This window comes from Pseudorca crassidens, chromosome 6, assembly GCF_039906515.1.
Source record: "Pseudorca crassidens isolate mPseCra1 chromosome 6, mPseCra1.hap1, whole genome shotgun sequence".
Taxonomy (NCBI): Eukaryota; Metazoa; Chordata; class Mammalia; order Artiodactyla; family Delphinidae; genus Pseudorca; species Pseudorca crassidens.
In genome coordinates, this window is record NC_090301.1 from 56797001 (window position 1) to 56813217 (window position 16217).

Below are 16217 nucleotides of genomic sequence, written 5' to 3' on the forward strand. Positions count from 1 at the left end.
TGTATTTTCTTGCCTCCCAGATACAATGGCTCCAACCAGCATTTTGTAATTAAATAGCGGGAGGATTAACTGGGGAAAACCTTTTCTTCCTTTAAAAAATTTTTTCTTGTAGGCCACCAAAAGGTAATGACTGAGCATAAAATCCTTCCACAAGGAAACCAGGGCAACGTGGGATGGGAAAACTCACCCATCCTCGACTTCACTTTGGCCTGGCTGTCTTGCGCTTGGGATGGGGGTGGGGGTGGGGATGGGGATGGGGGTGGGGGTGGGGGTGAGGGAAATGGGGGCTGAATTGGATCCGATGCAATGCTAGGTTGCTGCTTGTCCTTGCTCCTGTAATGGAGGCCTGGCGGCTTCCAGGTGGGCAAGACAGATTTTAACCCAGCCCCTCATGATGGCACACCAGCCAGAAATCCCCAAGACTCCACTGAAAGCATTAAAAATAACACAACCAAAACCAAAGAGAGGAAGACACACAAGTGGGGAGCTGCGAGGAAAATGCGGTTTGGCACAGGCTTAACTTACCAGGCTGAGACTAGAGGGGAAGCTCACACCCACTGACAAATCAATTATGTTACTATCATGGGGGGAGGGGGAGAGGGGACCCTCCTTCTTCCCAACTAGGAAAACAGTACACACAGTCTGGATTATCACTCCCCTGACCACTGCCAAATTTCAGCACAAAAGTCCCCCTTCAGCTTTTCTCTCCCATTTCCCCTCCCCTGCTCTCTACCACCCAGTCAACTGACCCAAACAAGCAGTTTAACAGGAAGACAATCTCACCAAAGTCTTTCATTTCCACCGTAACATATTTCCATGTCAGAAAGCAGAGGAAGTACGCTCGTTTCCAGAGTTTATTGCATTATACATGCGACCAGAACATGCACAGAAAGGACAGGTTGCTGTTGTACTTCTACCAAACCATAGATGCACCACAAGGGAAAGGCTACAAGGCAAATTCTCAACATTCCATCTCACCAAGGACAATTGCTAAACTCATTTGCAAAAAGATACATTGTAATGTGCTTTTTTAGTCCCTCCCCCCAAAGCTTGTGGGTTTTCTTAATCTTTTTAAAATATATATGTAAAAGTACTTTTAAGTACTGGATGTACTCAAAACACCATGAGCTCATGGACTAACCACACACACAGACCTTTTGTGTTAGGAAAAAGTCACATTGCTGGATGGACGAGTGGATTGATGGATGCTCTACAGTTCCAATAAGTTAAGACCCAAACGAAAATTCTCAGTAATAGTTACCCTGCATTACGATGAAAAAAATAATAAATTACATGTGCTAGTTTATATATATATATATATATATATATATATACTCATAGGGATTACAGATCACTTGCAGCACGAACAGAATGACCCCAAAGTCACATTCTAGCAGGAAACAAAAAACAAAAACAAAAACAAAAACAAAATCAAAAAACAAAGAGCAATGAAGGTTTTGTGTCCGCCTTCCCAGTCCTCCAGCACTCGGCCCTGGAAGTCGGTGCCCCCTCTCCGATCCTGGCCTCTGACGGGCCTCGGACCTAAGAGAAGGTGAGGTTGGCGGTCAGTTCTCGGATCCGGTTCTCTCGGCTCATCTTCTTGAGTTTCATTCGGCGGTTTTGAAACCAAATCTTGACCTGCCTGTCGGTGAGGTTAACGCTCTTACTGATCTCTAGGCGGCGCTCGCGGGTGAGGTACATATTGAACAAGAACTCTTTTTCTAATTCCAGCGTTTGGTGCTTAGTGTAAGGGCACCTCTTCTTTCTGCCACTCTTTGCAGTGAGCCAATTGCTGGTTGGAGTATCAGACTTGATTTCCTCTAACAAAATTAAAGGGAGAAGAAGAAAAAAAATCAAGAATTTTTTTTTCTCTCAGTCTGTTCAAATGTACCCTTGGCCATGACCCCTCTGGCAGCCAGGCCCTTTGGGAAATGCTGGTATTACACATTACTCACACGAAGTAGGCCCTGGAAGGGATTTGTAAATGATGCCAGATTAGTTAAAATACCCCAAAATGACACGATGGGTGGGTACTCTTGCCCTCTGTGTCAGTGTTCTCTCTCTCTCTCTCTCTCTCTCTCTCCTTTCTGACCTGCACAAAATATTAGTACAATAGTAAACTTTCAGGATCTCACCAGCAACATTCTAAGTGATAATCTTACAACGGGACTAGAGTGGAAGAAGCAAGTCACAGCCTGACAAGCATACAAACGCCACTGCTTCCTCAGATCCTCATGTCTGCCTCTTCTTTCCCACTTCTCCTAGGCAGGCAGGGAGCCCCGCACAGCCAGGTTTATAGGTACCAATTCTCTTTCAAAAGATAACCGAGTACACCTTCTCCGCCCTGCTTGGGCATCGTTGTGTGCCCAAGAATTTCCTGAATTCTTATGCCTTCTTGCCCCCACACAAAAACATTCTCCCAGAAATGTAGCTCCTTGCTGTGGCCCAACTCTGAGCACTGGGGGAGAGGATCAGGGGCAGAAAAGCCACAGCCCCTGGCTCTTTGCCCTGCCCAGCCCTCAGGCTGGCCCTGCTGGGTGGGCCACACACATTCCATTCTCTCCCCCTTCTGCCTTTGCCCACTTTGCAAATGGATTGCAAAGCTTGAGGCACTTTCCCCAGACAAAGCCAAGGTTACCTAGCTCCGCAGAGGCAAGGAGCCCTGCTCTTTCTTCGGCCCAAGCACCAACCGGTCCAGCTACCTCATTCCCCTTGCCGCCCCCAAGCTCGCAGGATGCGGGGTGCATACACTTGAACAGGAACACGGTGCCTTGGACCACCTTAAAATCATCACTGGGTGAAAGGCAGGGCTGGGACTACAAATCTGAGCAGGAGAAAGGAGGTTCTGGGGCCGTGTTTACCAGCCGCAGGTCTCATTTGCGCTCTTTTGTTGCATTTCAGGTCTAGCTCAGGAAAAATAAACCCAGCAAGCCCTTCCTCTGCCGGGGCGCCATCAGCGCGGGGCCAGGAGTAGCCAGGAGGGCGAGGGCAGCGCGGGAAAAGCGGAAACCATCTCGGGACTAAGATTGCCCCTCTAAGAGCGGGGAGGAGTGGCACTTGCCAGTCGGGGCCCCAGGCTGCCGCGTTCGGCACTGGGCACCCAGGCGTTCCCTCTCTCTGCCGGGTTCCCGGGCTGCGCGCCCCGCTGGGGTGGCAACTCTGCTCATACCGACCTTTGCTTTCCTTCTCCTGTACTTCGGGACTGGACACGGAGACCTCAGCCAGGCAGCTCCTCTCTTCTGGAAGGCCGCCCTTGGCCTCGGGGCTCTCCACCTGGGAGACTTTGGCGGGCTCCTGGCCACTTGCGGGCTCGTTCATCTTCTTTTCCATCTGCAGCTGGGCGGCCGAGAGCTGCGGCTTGGCCGCGCCACGAGGGTTGAGCTGGAGCATGACTGTGGAGCTGCCTTCGGGGCTGTTATTGTACTCTTGGGTTTTCCCGGTGGCGTAGGTCTGACTCAGTCTAAAATATCCAGGGACAGGAACCTCAGGGTTCTCAACGGGACAGGACTCAGGGACCAGCCTCTGGTACGAAGGGACCTCAGCAGAAATGAGTTTGTTGCGCTTATCAGAATACATGCAGCAATTGGATTCTTCCTTAATGTTGGTGGTGAAGGAGCAAGTAGGGACTTGCTGTGTAACAGGTTGCTCTATTCGACAAGATCTGTTCGGGTCTGTCCAACTGTCTACTTGAGGTATATACGGATGCACATTCATACCCATATTTTGGTGGTTCACTTCTCTTTTGGCCAGAGACGGGAGTAGTCCACAGGTTTGCATTCCATAGGTCCCCATGTCTGCGCTAGATGGTGGCATGTACATGCCGGCGCTGCTTGAATAAAAACTGTCACTCCTGCAGGCACTGATCAAGGAATCTACTAAAAAAGTATTAGCAGCAGGAGAGCTGTTGGGAAAGGACATTTTGGGGAGGAATTTGAAGAAGAGAGATTGTGTCCTTTGTAGGCTGACATCTCTACGAAAACATTCCCCGTGTAATTGTGGATGCCTCTGTCGACCACATGACAACCAAGCCAATGAGATTTGAAAATGGCCTTGAGCCGCAGCCTCCTCGCAGGTCACGTGCTCCAGAGCCCGGCCAGCCGGCCGCGTAAGCACGGACAACAGCGACATCTACTACGCGCCCGCGATAGTGCGCGCTGGAAACAACCGGCCCAGCACTCTCCGCCGTCCGCCAGCCTCCCGGGGCTCGCTCGGCCCGCCCGCCCGCCCCACTCGCGTCCCCCACTCCAGCCGCTGGGCCCCGCAGGCGGAAGGAAAGGCTCGGCCCGAGGGGTCTCCGGGAGGACACACGCAGGGAGGGAAGCCGGGGCGCCGTGGCGCCAGCACACAGAAGCATTCTCCGCACACGCCCAGGCAGAAGGCGCCCAAGAGGGCCGGGGCCAGGGCGGGGTTGGGGGCCCAGCCTGGTTCATTTTGTCCCAGGCAACCTGGGAAGGTGAGTTGGATTCCCCAGGCTCTGAGACATACCACCCCAGGGGTCCACAGTAAAGAGGTCTGGTGCGGAGACGCGGCCAAGATATCCTGGGGAGCGGAGGCGAGAAGGGCCGCGAGAGCCGAGAGGCCACGCAGCTGGCCGGCCACGCAGCTGGCCGGCCCCACGGAACCCCGAGGACCGGCCCGGCCCCGGCGCTGTCCTCTGACTCGGCCCGCCTGCCCCATCCCCCGGCGCCTCCGCGCCCCGGTGGGCTACCCGAGCTTTCGGCTCTCCGTGGAACCACACCCCAGTCTCTGAGGGTCGGGCCGCTGGGAGCTTTCAGCCCGAGACAGTCCCTCGCCAGCAGTTCGCTATCCGCGAAAGCATCCCCCGGGTTCCCAGCGGAAGAACTAAACCAACTAAACCGAGGATTCCCTCCCCACACGCCCTGATAGTAGAGGGCAAACAGGAAGGAAGAGAGAAAAGAATGTTTTCTAGGAAAGGAGGAAACTCTCGCCCTCAGACTCCAGAAGTTTTAGAAAACTGACTGGGCCAAGCAGGAGAGAGAGAGATGCAAAGGTGTCATTTGGTTCTTCTGCACAGAAAAATGTTTTCCTTTTATGGATTTTGTAAAAGCACTGGTTTCTGACAAGTGCAAGGCACAAAAGGTTGTGGAATTTATTAATACATATTAAGAAGAATCAGGGTGATCAATAAAATTCTCATCTACATTCTTGGGCTACTTGGTAATTTTCTGGCTTCTGAAGGTTTTTAAAGAGTTATACCCGCTGTTGCCACACACGGGAAGATATTTTATTAACAAATCAATTGAGACTTTGTAAAGGATAAGATTAATAGTTAAGATTTAGCATAATGGCGTTTGCTTTATGAATTATTGAAAATTATACTATTGATTTTTCCCCTTCGCTGCTAACCAAGAAGGTCAATTTTTGTTTTAACACAAATTGTCAAATATTAAAAGCATACTTTTGTCAGAAGTTGAGCTTTATAGTTTTGGACAATTCCTAAAAGTATTTGACATGATTCGATTCTGCTTGGGTAAGGGAAGGGAGGGAAAAAGGAGGTGGGGAAACCTCAGTCCTCTGTTTCCTTTGGTGAGGGAAAGTTCTATAAAGAGGGTTTAGTCTGGGGTTGTGGTCAACCTCATTAAAAGAACAACCACCAGCACCACCATGGAAACTCAGAGTTTTATGAGAAACTTCCTCCCTTGTTCTCTGGTTGCAGGCGGTGAGCGGTCCTTCGGAAGCCGTAGCCTCCGGGCAGCAGCAGGGAGTTTTAACCTTGATTTCCAAAGGCTTGCCCTAGACGAGGGACCCCGGCTAGGGCGCTGGAGCCGATCCGGCTTCCCGGATCCCCTTTCCTGCATCTGGGAGAGGAAAAGGGCCCTGGAAACTCTGATCGTAAACCAGTTCTCTGTCCAGGAAGGCATCCGTGTTTTCTTCTCCCCACACTAGTCCTGTCATGGGCTGGCCTTGGATTTCAGGCCCAGAGACTGAACTTGTGGGCAAACTGGGTTTCTGCCTCAGCAGAACTTTTTTTTTTTTTTTTTGGAACCTGATGCTCAGCCTACCGGGGGACATAATAGCCCGCTCGCTCCTTCACAAAGACCTTTCCCAACAAACTCTTTGTCCACCCCTCCCCAAAAGGAATCTCCCCTGGCCTGGTGGAAATAGTCGTTGGACATTATTATCGGCCTTGGGACAGCTTCGGCTGTCCCCTCACAGTGCCCTCGCCCAAACAATAACCCCTTTTAAAAAACTCCGCAGTGGCAGTGAGACAGACCTTTTAAACCTTTACGCAGCTGTTCAAATACAACATCATTGTCAGGTTAAAAGCCTGGCGCCTCTAACTGCTCTGGCTGCGGGATGCCGCGGATGAAGCGGAGGTTTAAACATTACCTTCGGCAGGGGTGAGTGTTTTTAAAGCCTGGGGGTGGGGGAGTGAGGAAGGCAGGGAAAAAACCCAACTTTTGACTCTAGTCTGCTAAGGTCCTGTTCAAAGCTAACAGCCACTGACTAGCACCCTGAAATTTGCTTTCTCTCAAGGCGGAGATCATGATCTCAGCCACAGCTAAGCATGCCCAGGGCTGGACAAAGTGCCCGCTGCACACGCTCGTGGCAGGCGCCCTGACGCCAGCCTGGCGCCCCAGCACTGTCCTCCCTTTGCTTGTTGGCCAAGGGAGCTGCTGGGAACTCCGTTGTCCAATTCTCCCTATCACACAAGAGAGGCAAGAGTGTTCAATCTAATCGAGAATTTTATGCCCATCAAATGCCCTTTCATAATCTTTATTTATACATGAGTAAAACATCAAGCTAAAACCCAGCGATTCCTCACCGAACGGGTAGGTCTGCCATGAGCCAGGACAGGCAGGATCTGCCTTCCGAATGTGGGGGGACTTTGTTTCAGCTCCCTGTGCCTTCAAGCTCAAAAGTCACTCCCACATTGGATTTGGTTTTAAATAGGTCTTCTTCACCCACAGGGGAAAAATGTGTATCAGATATAATTTTGGATCTATTATTACAAAATTCTCTTTTATTCTTTTTCTAATTTCTGTCTTCAGACCAGCTCCTTGAGGCCAGAGACTGCCAATATTTCAGAGAGATTTTATTATAAAAATCAAGCAAAACAGAAATAATACAAGATAATGATCTGAGCCTGGGAGGATGGAAAGTTTGCCTAAGACTCTAAGGCTAAGATAAAGCAAATGGAATGAAAAAGCAAGGCTTTCAAGGCCAGGCTTTATTTTGCTTACAAGTATTTAATACAGCTACGTAGCTGCTGTTTTCGATCATCTTTAGATCAGTTAGAGCAGTTACCATTAATAATAAATCAATATTGCGCAATAAAGGAGATGAATATCCACAATTGTACCAAGACATCCTTCGCCCTGGCACAGTTCTTTCCAGAGAAAAATTAAAAGGGTCGCTTTAGCAAGAAATTAGCATTTGTAATTCAAGAAATGGCTTGCATCTTTGCTCTCCTGTCACCGGGAAGAAGGGCAGCGGCCCTGGGCCTGAGTGGACCTGGGTCTAGGTTCACCCTGAATTTGGGCCCTGAGTGGCCTCTCAGGGCTGTGCCACTTTTGGGGGGCAGAGTGGATGGGTACAAATTTTAAAAGCTGCTTCCTCAGAGCACCCTTCCAGAGTGCACCGTGCATCTCCCAGCCAATGTGAAAAGAAATCAAGGGGGCAACTGGGGAGGCTAGAGAAGCCACCACCAATGCAAAGACGGGTCTAAGGAGACATGCAAAAGGACCAGCAGTCTAGGGACCTCTTCCCTTTGCAGACACAAAAGACTACTCCCAATTTCCCTCCACTTCAGGATCTGAGACCTCAGCGACTCAAGGCATGTGGCTATGCTCTATGAGCCCCACACGCTGCGAATGATCAAGAAGGGTCAGGTCTGCAGACCCCAGAAGTCCTGATCCAATTCCCTGGCCTTTTTCAGGCTCAATTTGGGCGCTGCTGAGAGGAAAGGAACTGCAGGCTGCTAAGCATCCGTGGTCTGGGGGAGGCTGCCAGCCAAAGCCAAAGGTCCCTGAAAGGCCACAAGCGCCCCCACTGGAGCTGCCTAAAGAGGAACGCAACGACATTTGGGGAGGGGGGCTCTCACCCCACTTGGACTGAGGCCCGGGTTAGGCTCCCGGAAATGTCGATTCACAATAGCTAAGCTGGACCCACGGTCAGACAGGCAGGAGCCAGGGTATGCGTGGGGAACATCAATGCCTCTGGCTGGCGCCTCCCATAGGGTGGGGAGACTCATGGCCCCCAGCCTCCACTGAAGCAGATGCCAACTCCCAGGGGTGGACCCAGAGTCTTTGGTCCAGGGCCTGGAGGGAGGGGGCAGAGACAGCGGGGCTGAGGAGGTCCTCACTAATTCCGAGGTTGCATGTACTTACAATGAACTTCGGGAAAGAAGGAACTGCCACCCTTCATGTTGGAACTTCCCTTTTGGACGGCGGATGGTGGCACAGGCCCTCCGCAATGTCAGGGGCTTTTCAGGGTGGGAGTGGGGTCGAGGAGGGCACGCAGTGAGAAAACTGCTTCCAAGAGCTTGTGCCAAAATCAAATTCGGCGCTCAAGGCCAGCAGACGGCTTGGAAGGCTGGCCAGGGTTCTGTCAAAAGCAAAGCCCGTTTGCTTCAAATGCATTCCCCATTCCACGACGCCTTGAAGTTCAAACGTTTCCCGGACTGCCTGACTTTCCCCGCAGCCACATTAGCCCAGTCTGGCCCGGGAGCCCCAACTCAGTCCTGCCTGCGCCTCCCGGTGCTACCGGTAGCCCCAAGCGCCAGGCACGACCGGGGGTAGGGGGATTCCTCGCGCAGAATGACCCGCTAGGTCCCCACGCGTCTCATTTTTCTGAGACCACACTCAGCTAAGTTGCCGGGGCCCTGATCTGTCTTAAACAAAAGCCTTTTTATCACCCCAGGCGGTCGGAGAGCGTGCAAGGAGGACGCGGTTTTGGGCAGGGGTGGTTCTACCTTCCTATGGCTCTCCACACTCAAACCACCAAGAAAATTGATTTCCGTAATTTAATTAACTCGCAGTGGCATGACCTATTTTGAAATGCACATATTTGTCTTTTAAAACCCTCTCCTCGACACCACCAGGTTATACCGAGGTATTCTTTGCAACAACTTTAAGAAGACAACGATTAGGTTATCTCTTGTTTCAGGAATCTGCTCCCGTTCCTCTGGCTTTATACAACTTCCCAACCTCACGGCTGCTTAGAATAAACAAACACCAAACACCTCCGCGATTTCTAACCGCTATTAGAATCCAGTATTGGAAAGATATGGTACCGCTGCCTCTCCGACAAATGCGGCTTCTGGAACGTGAGCACGCCCCCGTGTGGCTCTCCAAGGCCAGGCAAACGCGAAATTGTATCTCTAGGTTCGGCTCTCCTACGGTGGTGGACATACAAGCTTGCTACATTTAGACGCAGTTAGAGAGAGAGGAGAGAGGGGAGAGAGAGAGAGAGAGAGAGAGAGAGGTGGAGAGAGAAAGAAATAAACCAGTTTTAATCTCCTGGAACGATCACATTACTAGGGCACTGACACTGTAACGGATGCCTAGAATTCCAAACAAAGGAATCCCCCTCAGAACGAAGTTATTCCACTGTAGGCTTTGTTTCTACTGCATCTTTAACCAAAGGTTGAGGAACATTTTTGGAAACAGTATAAATGTATTTTCTTTTGTTCCATATCATAAGAAGTGCAATAATTTATTTAATAGGGTGACAAATTTTTTCAAATATAACGAAGTAAGTCCGTAATACCTTCCTTTTTCAAATACCTGCTTTTAAAACCTCGGTTCTTCATTAGAGCTAAAGGACTGCTATCTATGACTCCCCCCACAAAAAAACCCAAAACAATCTCAGCATTTCTTAGCTGTATTAAAAGCATGCTGGTAGACATTTTAATATAACCAGTATTTTTAAAAGCAGTCAATTGCTATAGAATTACACAAACGTTTGAAGGGAAATTAAGGTTATTGATCCTGAAATCAGGAATTGGCTTAGATTTATGGTGAGCCCCCGATATGATTGTGTGTGGTCATAAACGTGTGTGTGGGTCTGGATGTATGTGAGCATGTGTGCATGACAGTGGGTGGCAGTTGAATATCACAGAAGAACCTTAAGGCACCTAATTATTCAGAAAGGTTAAAGGTGATGACCTTGACATTTTGGAAGTTCAAAGGCATACACTTATGCACTTATGTTTTTCCTTCCCCCCAAAAGCTTTGGTAATCAAAAAAATTTTGCATTTGGAAATGCATGCCCCCTTGGAAGATGCATGGGGTGCTGTGCCTCTCATGGATTATTTTTTGACTTTGGGCTTACGAGAGGTTACACGTCATAAGATTCACTTTATTCTTTTCAGAGAAAGAGAAGCTCTTCTCACTCTTCCAGTTTATTGCACATTTGCGGAAATCTCCTTTGGGCCCACCAGAAGGTGTATAATATAACCCAATTAAGCTGTTTAGAACTTTGGCTTTTATGGTGTTGTCTAGACAGTTCAAGGTTTTGTAAACAGCCTGGCCTGGCCCTGCAACATAAAGTGCAGTGCGGCCCCTACCACATTCTTTACCTTGAAGCAGTAAATGTGGTGAGAAGTGGATCTGCAGCCCTGGGCCCTATTTCCAGGGATGAGGGGTTACCTTCTCTGCTCCAGGCCCGTGTGACACTAACAAGGACCCAGGCCCTCTCCACCCACTGATACCTTCCCTTTAGCAAACTTTTTTTTCCCCAATGACAGGTTCTAGTTTTAATTTTTTCTTTTAAGGGACGCTTCCTCCTTGACAGCTTGTTAAGAGTGAATTTGGATCTCCTAAGCAGTTTTTTTTTTTTTTAAGTTTCTTTTGTTTTTTCAGGAATTCCAAGTTTACTACATTGGGGGTGGGGTGGGCAAGGAGATTTGTTTCTTAGGTTCCTGCTGCCCCAACCTCATGGCCTGAAGAAGGCAGCACCAGTGTGGCTGGCTCACGTCTTCAATTCAGAGATTCATCCCTAAAGTGATTTTTAATGCCAGTGCAGCCTAGAAAGAATGGGAGGGAACGACTCCTTATTTTAGCGGGATTAAAAAGCATTTCACTTGATTTTCAGTTGCTTGGAAGGGAAGGTTCTGGCCACTAAAATATCCTAATCAGACACTAAACTTCTTCAAAGAGGAAAATTCATACAGTGTATTGAAGCTGTAACCTCCATTTTACTAGAAACCATTTATTCACACAAAAGACAGTGACCCATGCCTTGATACGACAGACCAAAGGTACATTCCCCAGAGTTTAAATAATCTGCATTCACCAAGGGGAAGGGATTCGGTCCCTTAAACTCAAGAGCAAAAACAAGCGCCTTCCAGCCCCTCGGCCTAACTCTCTACAGATCCCACAGCGTGCCCACGGGAGCTCAGAGAGAGGGAGGGAGAACAACAGCGCATTGGCGGCAAAATTGTAAAGGGACGTTTGCATTTACCATTTTCCCCTTATTAGGATCCGTTCGGCCAAGTCCCCGACCTCGTCCGCAGGCTGCAGTGGTCGCTGGGAGGTCCCGAGTTGACCGTGGGAAGGAATCGTGGAGTTCCACAGAGAAGAGGCGTCATTAAACCCAAGGACATTGGGCCTGCCCAGGGCAGGCTGGTGGGGAGGAGAGTGGGTGAGTGGGGCTCAGGGGAGAGGGGTGCTTCCTGGAGCTCTCAAAATAAGGGGTTTCCAGTGAAATACTGCAGACGGTCTCTGTTCAGTTTCTTTTCTTTCATTCTGCGATTCTGGAACCAGATTTTGACTTGCCGATCAGTGAGGTTGAGCATCCGAGAAAGTTGGAGTCTTTTCTCTTTGTTTATGTACACGTTAAAGAAAAACTCCCGTTCCAGTTCGCGGATCTGATACTTGGTGTAGGGACAGCGCTTTTTTCGGGATCGCTGGGGGGCCACTGCAAGGCAAAAAGACCGAGAGGTGAGAGAGGCCTTTGCCTGCCCACCCCCCCGGCCGCCCGCCCGGGCCCGCGCGAGGGCCAGGCCTCGGCCCGTTGGGGACGTCCCCTGCTGCCGCTGAAAGGCCCTGCCTGCGTCGTGGGGGATGATATATGGGCGGTCACAGTAGAGAGTGCGGGCGTGGACGTGTGTTCACGCCCAGCCACACACACGTGCACACACACACACACACACACACGGCCTGGCATCGAGGTGGGGAAGCAGAGGGCGAGGCAGGCTCTGAGCTGGACTCGGAAGGGAGAGAAACACGAGCGCGCCGGGCAGCCAGCGGCTTGGATAAAGTCCAGTTCAAGCATCAAACTCTCCCCAACCCCCCACCCCACCCCTTTAAAAGCAGGAGGCTCGAGTGTCCACACTCACAAATTGGCTTAAAATCTCTCCTCCCTTCCTCCCTCCCTCCATGGTCTCTAGGACCAATCCCCCTCACCGCACGCACAAAACTGGGGGAAAGCTCTCTGCAGCGATTAATGTCCTCATCGAAGTCTACCTTAAGCCCACCTAAATTGGTTTCGTATCGTAAACACGCTTTACAACGGCCCGGGAAATCTTATAGGATGTATAAACCCCTTCGAACGCTTATAAAGTAGCACATAAAACTGCGCAAGCAGAGGAAGGCCCCCTCCGCCCCCCCCCCCCGCGCCCGCGGCCCCCGAACCCAGCCGCCCACCCCGCGTCCGGTGCCTACCTGCGCCGCCGCTCTTCTCAGCCCCCGCCTCCCCTGGGGGCACCTCGCCGTCGCCGCCCTCTGCCGCCCCCTTGGGCTCCGAGCCGTGGTTCGTCTTGGCACAGGGACTTCCCCCACCGCCACTGGCCGCCGTCTTGGGGTTGCTCTTGGCGGCGGCGCCCTCGGGCTGCGGCGGCGCGGGCGGCAGAGGGGGCTGCGGTCCGGCGAACGGGGGCCCGGGTGCAGCCTCGTAGAACTGGTCGAAGCCCTGCGGCAGGATGCCGTTGCGGCCCACGGCGCTGTAGAAATTGGAGGCGGCGCCCGCGGGGCCGTGCGGCGGCCCGGGCGCGGCGCACACCGGCTCCGGCGCCTTGAAGAGCACATCCGGACGGCGGCCCGCGGGCGGGAGCAGCTCGCGCTGCATGGCCGCCTCCTCGGCCGCCGCCGCCGCTGCCGCCGCTGCCGCCGCCGCTGCAGCGTAGTAGGGAGCGTAGCTACCGGCGCCGCCGCCGCCGCCCCCGCCGGGACCGCCGCCGCCGCCGCCGCCGCCCCCTGCACCGCCTCCGCCGCCGCCGCGGTATGGCCACTTGGCACGCTCCAGGCCGTAGTCGCGGAAGGCCACTTCGCGCACGGGCTGGACGTGCGGCGCCAGGTTGGAAGAGTAGGGGAAAGTCATCTGGCAGGACGACGGTTGTGACAGGAACGACGGCTTGCTGGCGAAGTCCGACGGGGCCACATAGTAGGCGCAGCCAGGCAGGTACATGCTGGCTGCGCTCGGGCCGCACTCGTCAAAGTCGTTCATGGCTCCGCGGCGTGCGCGCCGGCGAGCCCCGGGCCGCTCCCCGCGCCGCCAACCTGAGCCATCGATTGCACAAGAGGCTTGGGCCAGGATCAACTAAGCAAAAATCCCCACCGGGAGCTGACGTGCTATTCATCTTGATTGATTCTGGTGGTAATTATGTCACGTGACGCCATGGAGAGAAATGTCCTTATATCTATATCAGTGCTCGCCAACACACTCCGGGACAGTTCCTGGCGCCAAGACGCGCGCGCGCTGGGGGCGGATCGGCCTCCCTCTACAGCCAGCTCTCCCCGGGCGCCCCCTGATCAGGCTGTGCCTCAGGCAGGTCACCTGTGCGCCGCCGTCGGCTGCCACTGCTGGGTGCATCTGCCACCGCCCGGCTGGGCCACCCGCCCGCGCCCGCCCGCGCCTTTAAGTACGCGGACCGAGGCCGGCTGGGAGGAGGAGGGAGGGGGAGGAAGGCGGAGGAAGGGGGAAGGGAAAGAAGCGGAGAGCTGAGGGGGGAGCCCCATCTGCGGGCACAGGGGACTAGGTGTGAGGGTGTGAGTTTCCCACCCCCCACACCCCGTCCTGCAGGCGCTCCCTCCCCCGCAACGCCGCCACCCTTTTCAGTTTGCCCGCCGGGAGCTTGTTGCTTCTTGTTCAAGGGGCGTAATTGCGCCTCTCTCGGGGCGCCAGGAGCCCTGATTTACATATTTCTCTACCCAGCGCTTACGCTGCGGAGTAACGGCTTTCTCCATGGACGACCGGGAGCGAGAATGCCAGCCTCAAAAAACTCACGCCAAAACCCTACCAGGAGCTCACCCGGCCCAGGGCCTCGGTGCCCACTCGGCCTTGTCGCCCTCTCTCCTTTCTGTCTCTCTTTCTCCTTCCTTGTCTCCCTTCATTCTTCTCACTTCTTTCTCTCCTGTCCTCTCTTCTCTCACTTCCCCGTTTCCTTTTTTCTTCTTCCTTCCTCTTATTACTCCCCTCCTTTCCTGTCTCAGTCTGTCCCCTGATCCTCTCCTCCTTTCCCCTAGCTATGTGTCACCGCCTCTATCTCTCTCCCTGTCACCTCTCTGCCTTTTCTCCCCCAGTGCTAAAGCAAGAAGGAACTTCAGCCAGCGAAGATACCCCGTGGCCCTCTAGAAGCTGGGGGGTCTGGTGAACAAAAGGATCTGGAGTCCTACTCTCAGGGTGCCTGGCTTCCCGCTTTCCCGAAAGCGGAGACAAAACGCCGGTGCCTCCGCCCTCCTCAACCTCTCTGCCTTATGGCCTGGACTGGGACCAACTAGCCTCACATCCAGCCCCTTCTCGACGTCGGAGCCCCGCCAAGGCCTACACATCCGTGCCGTGCCTTTCCAAGGCTCCTGCGGCACCCTCGGGCCTGCAGGGTCACTGTGGGCCCCCCGGAGGTCCGTTGGCTCTGGGGGGTGGGGGGCGGGCTCTCAGAAGCTCTTGGCTCCTTCTTCAAGCCCCTCTTCTCCACTCGGCTCTGCGGGCCCCCCATCCACTCGCCCCGAGGCCTCAGTCTCCTCGGCAGTGGCTGCGTCCCTCTTTTTTAGCCTGGGGGGGTCCAAGCGAGGCCTGGGCTCCCGCCTTGGGAAAGCCAGCATTTTCCAAAGGTAAAAATCAGTGTCTCAGAAAGAAGCTCCCCAAACCCAAATCCCAGAACCGTGGGCAGGAAGTTGCCCCTCTCCCCAGGATTCCTCTGCCAGGCAATCCCAGCACTGGTCCTGGGCCTCAGCCCTACGCCCAGGACAGGCAGTGCAGGTTGTGAAGACGGTTCCCACCCTGGCCCCGGCCGCTGCAGTGCCGGTGCCGTGAGCTCTGCCCACCATGCCGACAGACAGAAAAAAGGCGGGTGATCAGAGCTCATATCTATTTTCTGGCCAATGTTTCCCCCCTTCCTCTTTTTTCTCCTCCCTCCGCATTCTCCCTCCCACTCTCTCTTCTCCGCCCCCCTCCCATCTCAGCTTCTCTCAGAACACTGTGCAAACAGGTTGGTGGGACTGGAGGGCACGAAGCCCCCCCCCCAGAACTGCCCACCCTGTGTGCACCTTCCACGCAGCTGGCACTCTCGCCCTGATTCCAGCTCGCCCCCTTCTCCTTAGCCCAGCCCGCCGGCACACTTATCTGCCTGCCCATCTCCATCCGCGGCCCAAGCCTCTCTCCCTTTCGGGCTCGTAGTCGACGCCCCTGGATCTGTCTCCTAAAATGGCTCCCCGGACACTAAACACAAGCCAAGAGGCTGCTCAGGACCCAGGGCAGGGACCGCAGGGGCCCCCGGCTGGGTCTTTATGTGTCTGCAAGTGCGCAAGATTCTGGTACCTTCTCTCTGCACGGGTGGGGCGCAGGCAGCCCGCTGCCCCCAAAGTGGAGCCTGCTGACCGCTAAAGAGGGAAGTGGGGGAGGACGAACCATTCAAGTTCAACGACATGGCGACGGCGCTCGGGCTGGAACCGTGCTTTGGCGGGGGAGGGTGCGCCATCTGCAGCGGCGCGCGGGTGCAGAGGGAAAGGGGCGGCTGGCCCCTCTCTGCGCGTTAGCACGGGCCCCCACCCCCACCCCCAAGCCAAGGCTTTCGTTCTGGGCCCAGTCCGCTTCGCCCTTTGGCCCCAGCTTTTTCCTCCATCCTTTCCCCGAAAACCGCAGCTTCCCGACCCGCGCGTCCCGCTCGAGAACCTACCGTGAAGATCCCAGAGCTGTGGCCTTGTCTTTGCCTGCGCGGCCCCACTCGAAGCGCAGGGAGCGCACCGGACCCTCCGGGCACAGCCAGCAGCTCCGCGAGCGGTAGCTTTCCGCGCAGCGCCCGGACACGATGCGGT

General features: G+C 53.7%; 2 protein-coding genes across 4 annotated transcripts; both read right to left on the reverse strand.

The window, feature by feature from the left end:
* Window positions 1–828: 828 nt before the first annotated feature.
* HOXD10 (homeobox D10) lies at window positions 829–4183 on the reverse strand. Its single transcript, XM_067741465.1, has 2 exons — window positions 3174–4183; window positions 829–1820 (listed from the first exon to the last, which is right to left on the reverse strand). Exons 1-2 carry the CDS (start codon window positions 4126–4128, stop codon window positions 1543–1545), a joined length of 1233 nt encoding a protein of 410 aa, XP_067597566.1. The 5' UTR covers window positions 4129–4183; the 3' UTR covers window positions 829–1542.
* HOXD11 (homeobox D11) lies at window positions 1684–13410 on the reverse strand. Of its 3 annotated transcripts, none has more exons than XR_010944381.1 (3): window positions 12630–13410; window positions 11428–11883; window positions 1684–1820 (listed from the first exon to the last, which is right to left on the reverse strand). XR_010944381.1 is itself a non-coding variant. In XM_067741466.1 (2 exons), the coding sequence occupies exons 1-2, from the start codon at window positions 13408–13410 to the stop codon at window positions 11648–11650; spliced, it is 1017 nt and encodes a 338-aa protein (XP_067597567.1). In that variant the 3' UTR covers window positions 9418–11647. The 3 variants fall into 3 exon arrangements, 1 of the variants encoding a protein (XP_067597567.1); XR_010944380.1 differs by lacking the exon at window positions 1684–1820 and adding an exon at window positions 4645–9383; XM_067741466.1 differs by lacking the exon at window positions 1684–1820 and having other exon boundaries at window positions 9418–11883.
* Window positions 13411–16217: the final 2807 nt, after the last annotated feature.

Bases quoted from the DNA above. Each gene is read 5' to 3' on its own strand.
- HOXD10 (XM_067741465.1), bottom strand. From the start codon at position 4,128: ATGTCGCTGTTGTCCGTGCTTACGCGGCCGGCTGGCCGGGCTCTGGAG. The intron at 1,821-3,173 runs GTCGGTATGAGC...TAATTTTGTTAG, and splicing joins ACAGGAGAAGGAAAGCAAAG to AGGAAATCAAGTCTGATACT.
- HOXD11 (XM_067741466.1), bottom strand. From the start codon at position 13,410: ATGAACGACTTTGACGAGTGCGGCCCGAGCGCAGCCAGCATGTACCTG. The intron at 11,884-12,629 runs GTAGGCACCGGA...TTTGCCTTGCAG, and splicing joins TGAGAAGAGCGGCGGCGCAG to TGGCCCCCCAGCGATCCCGA.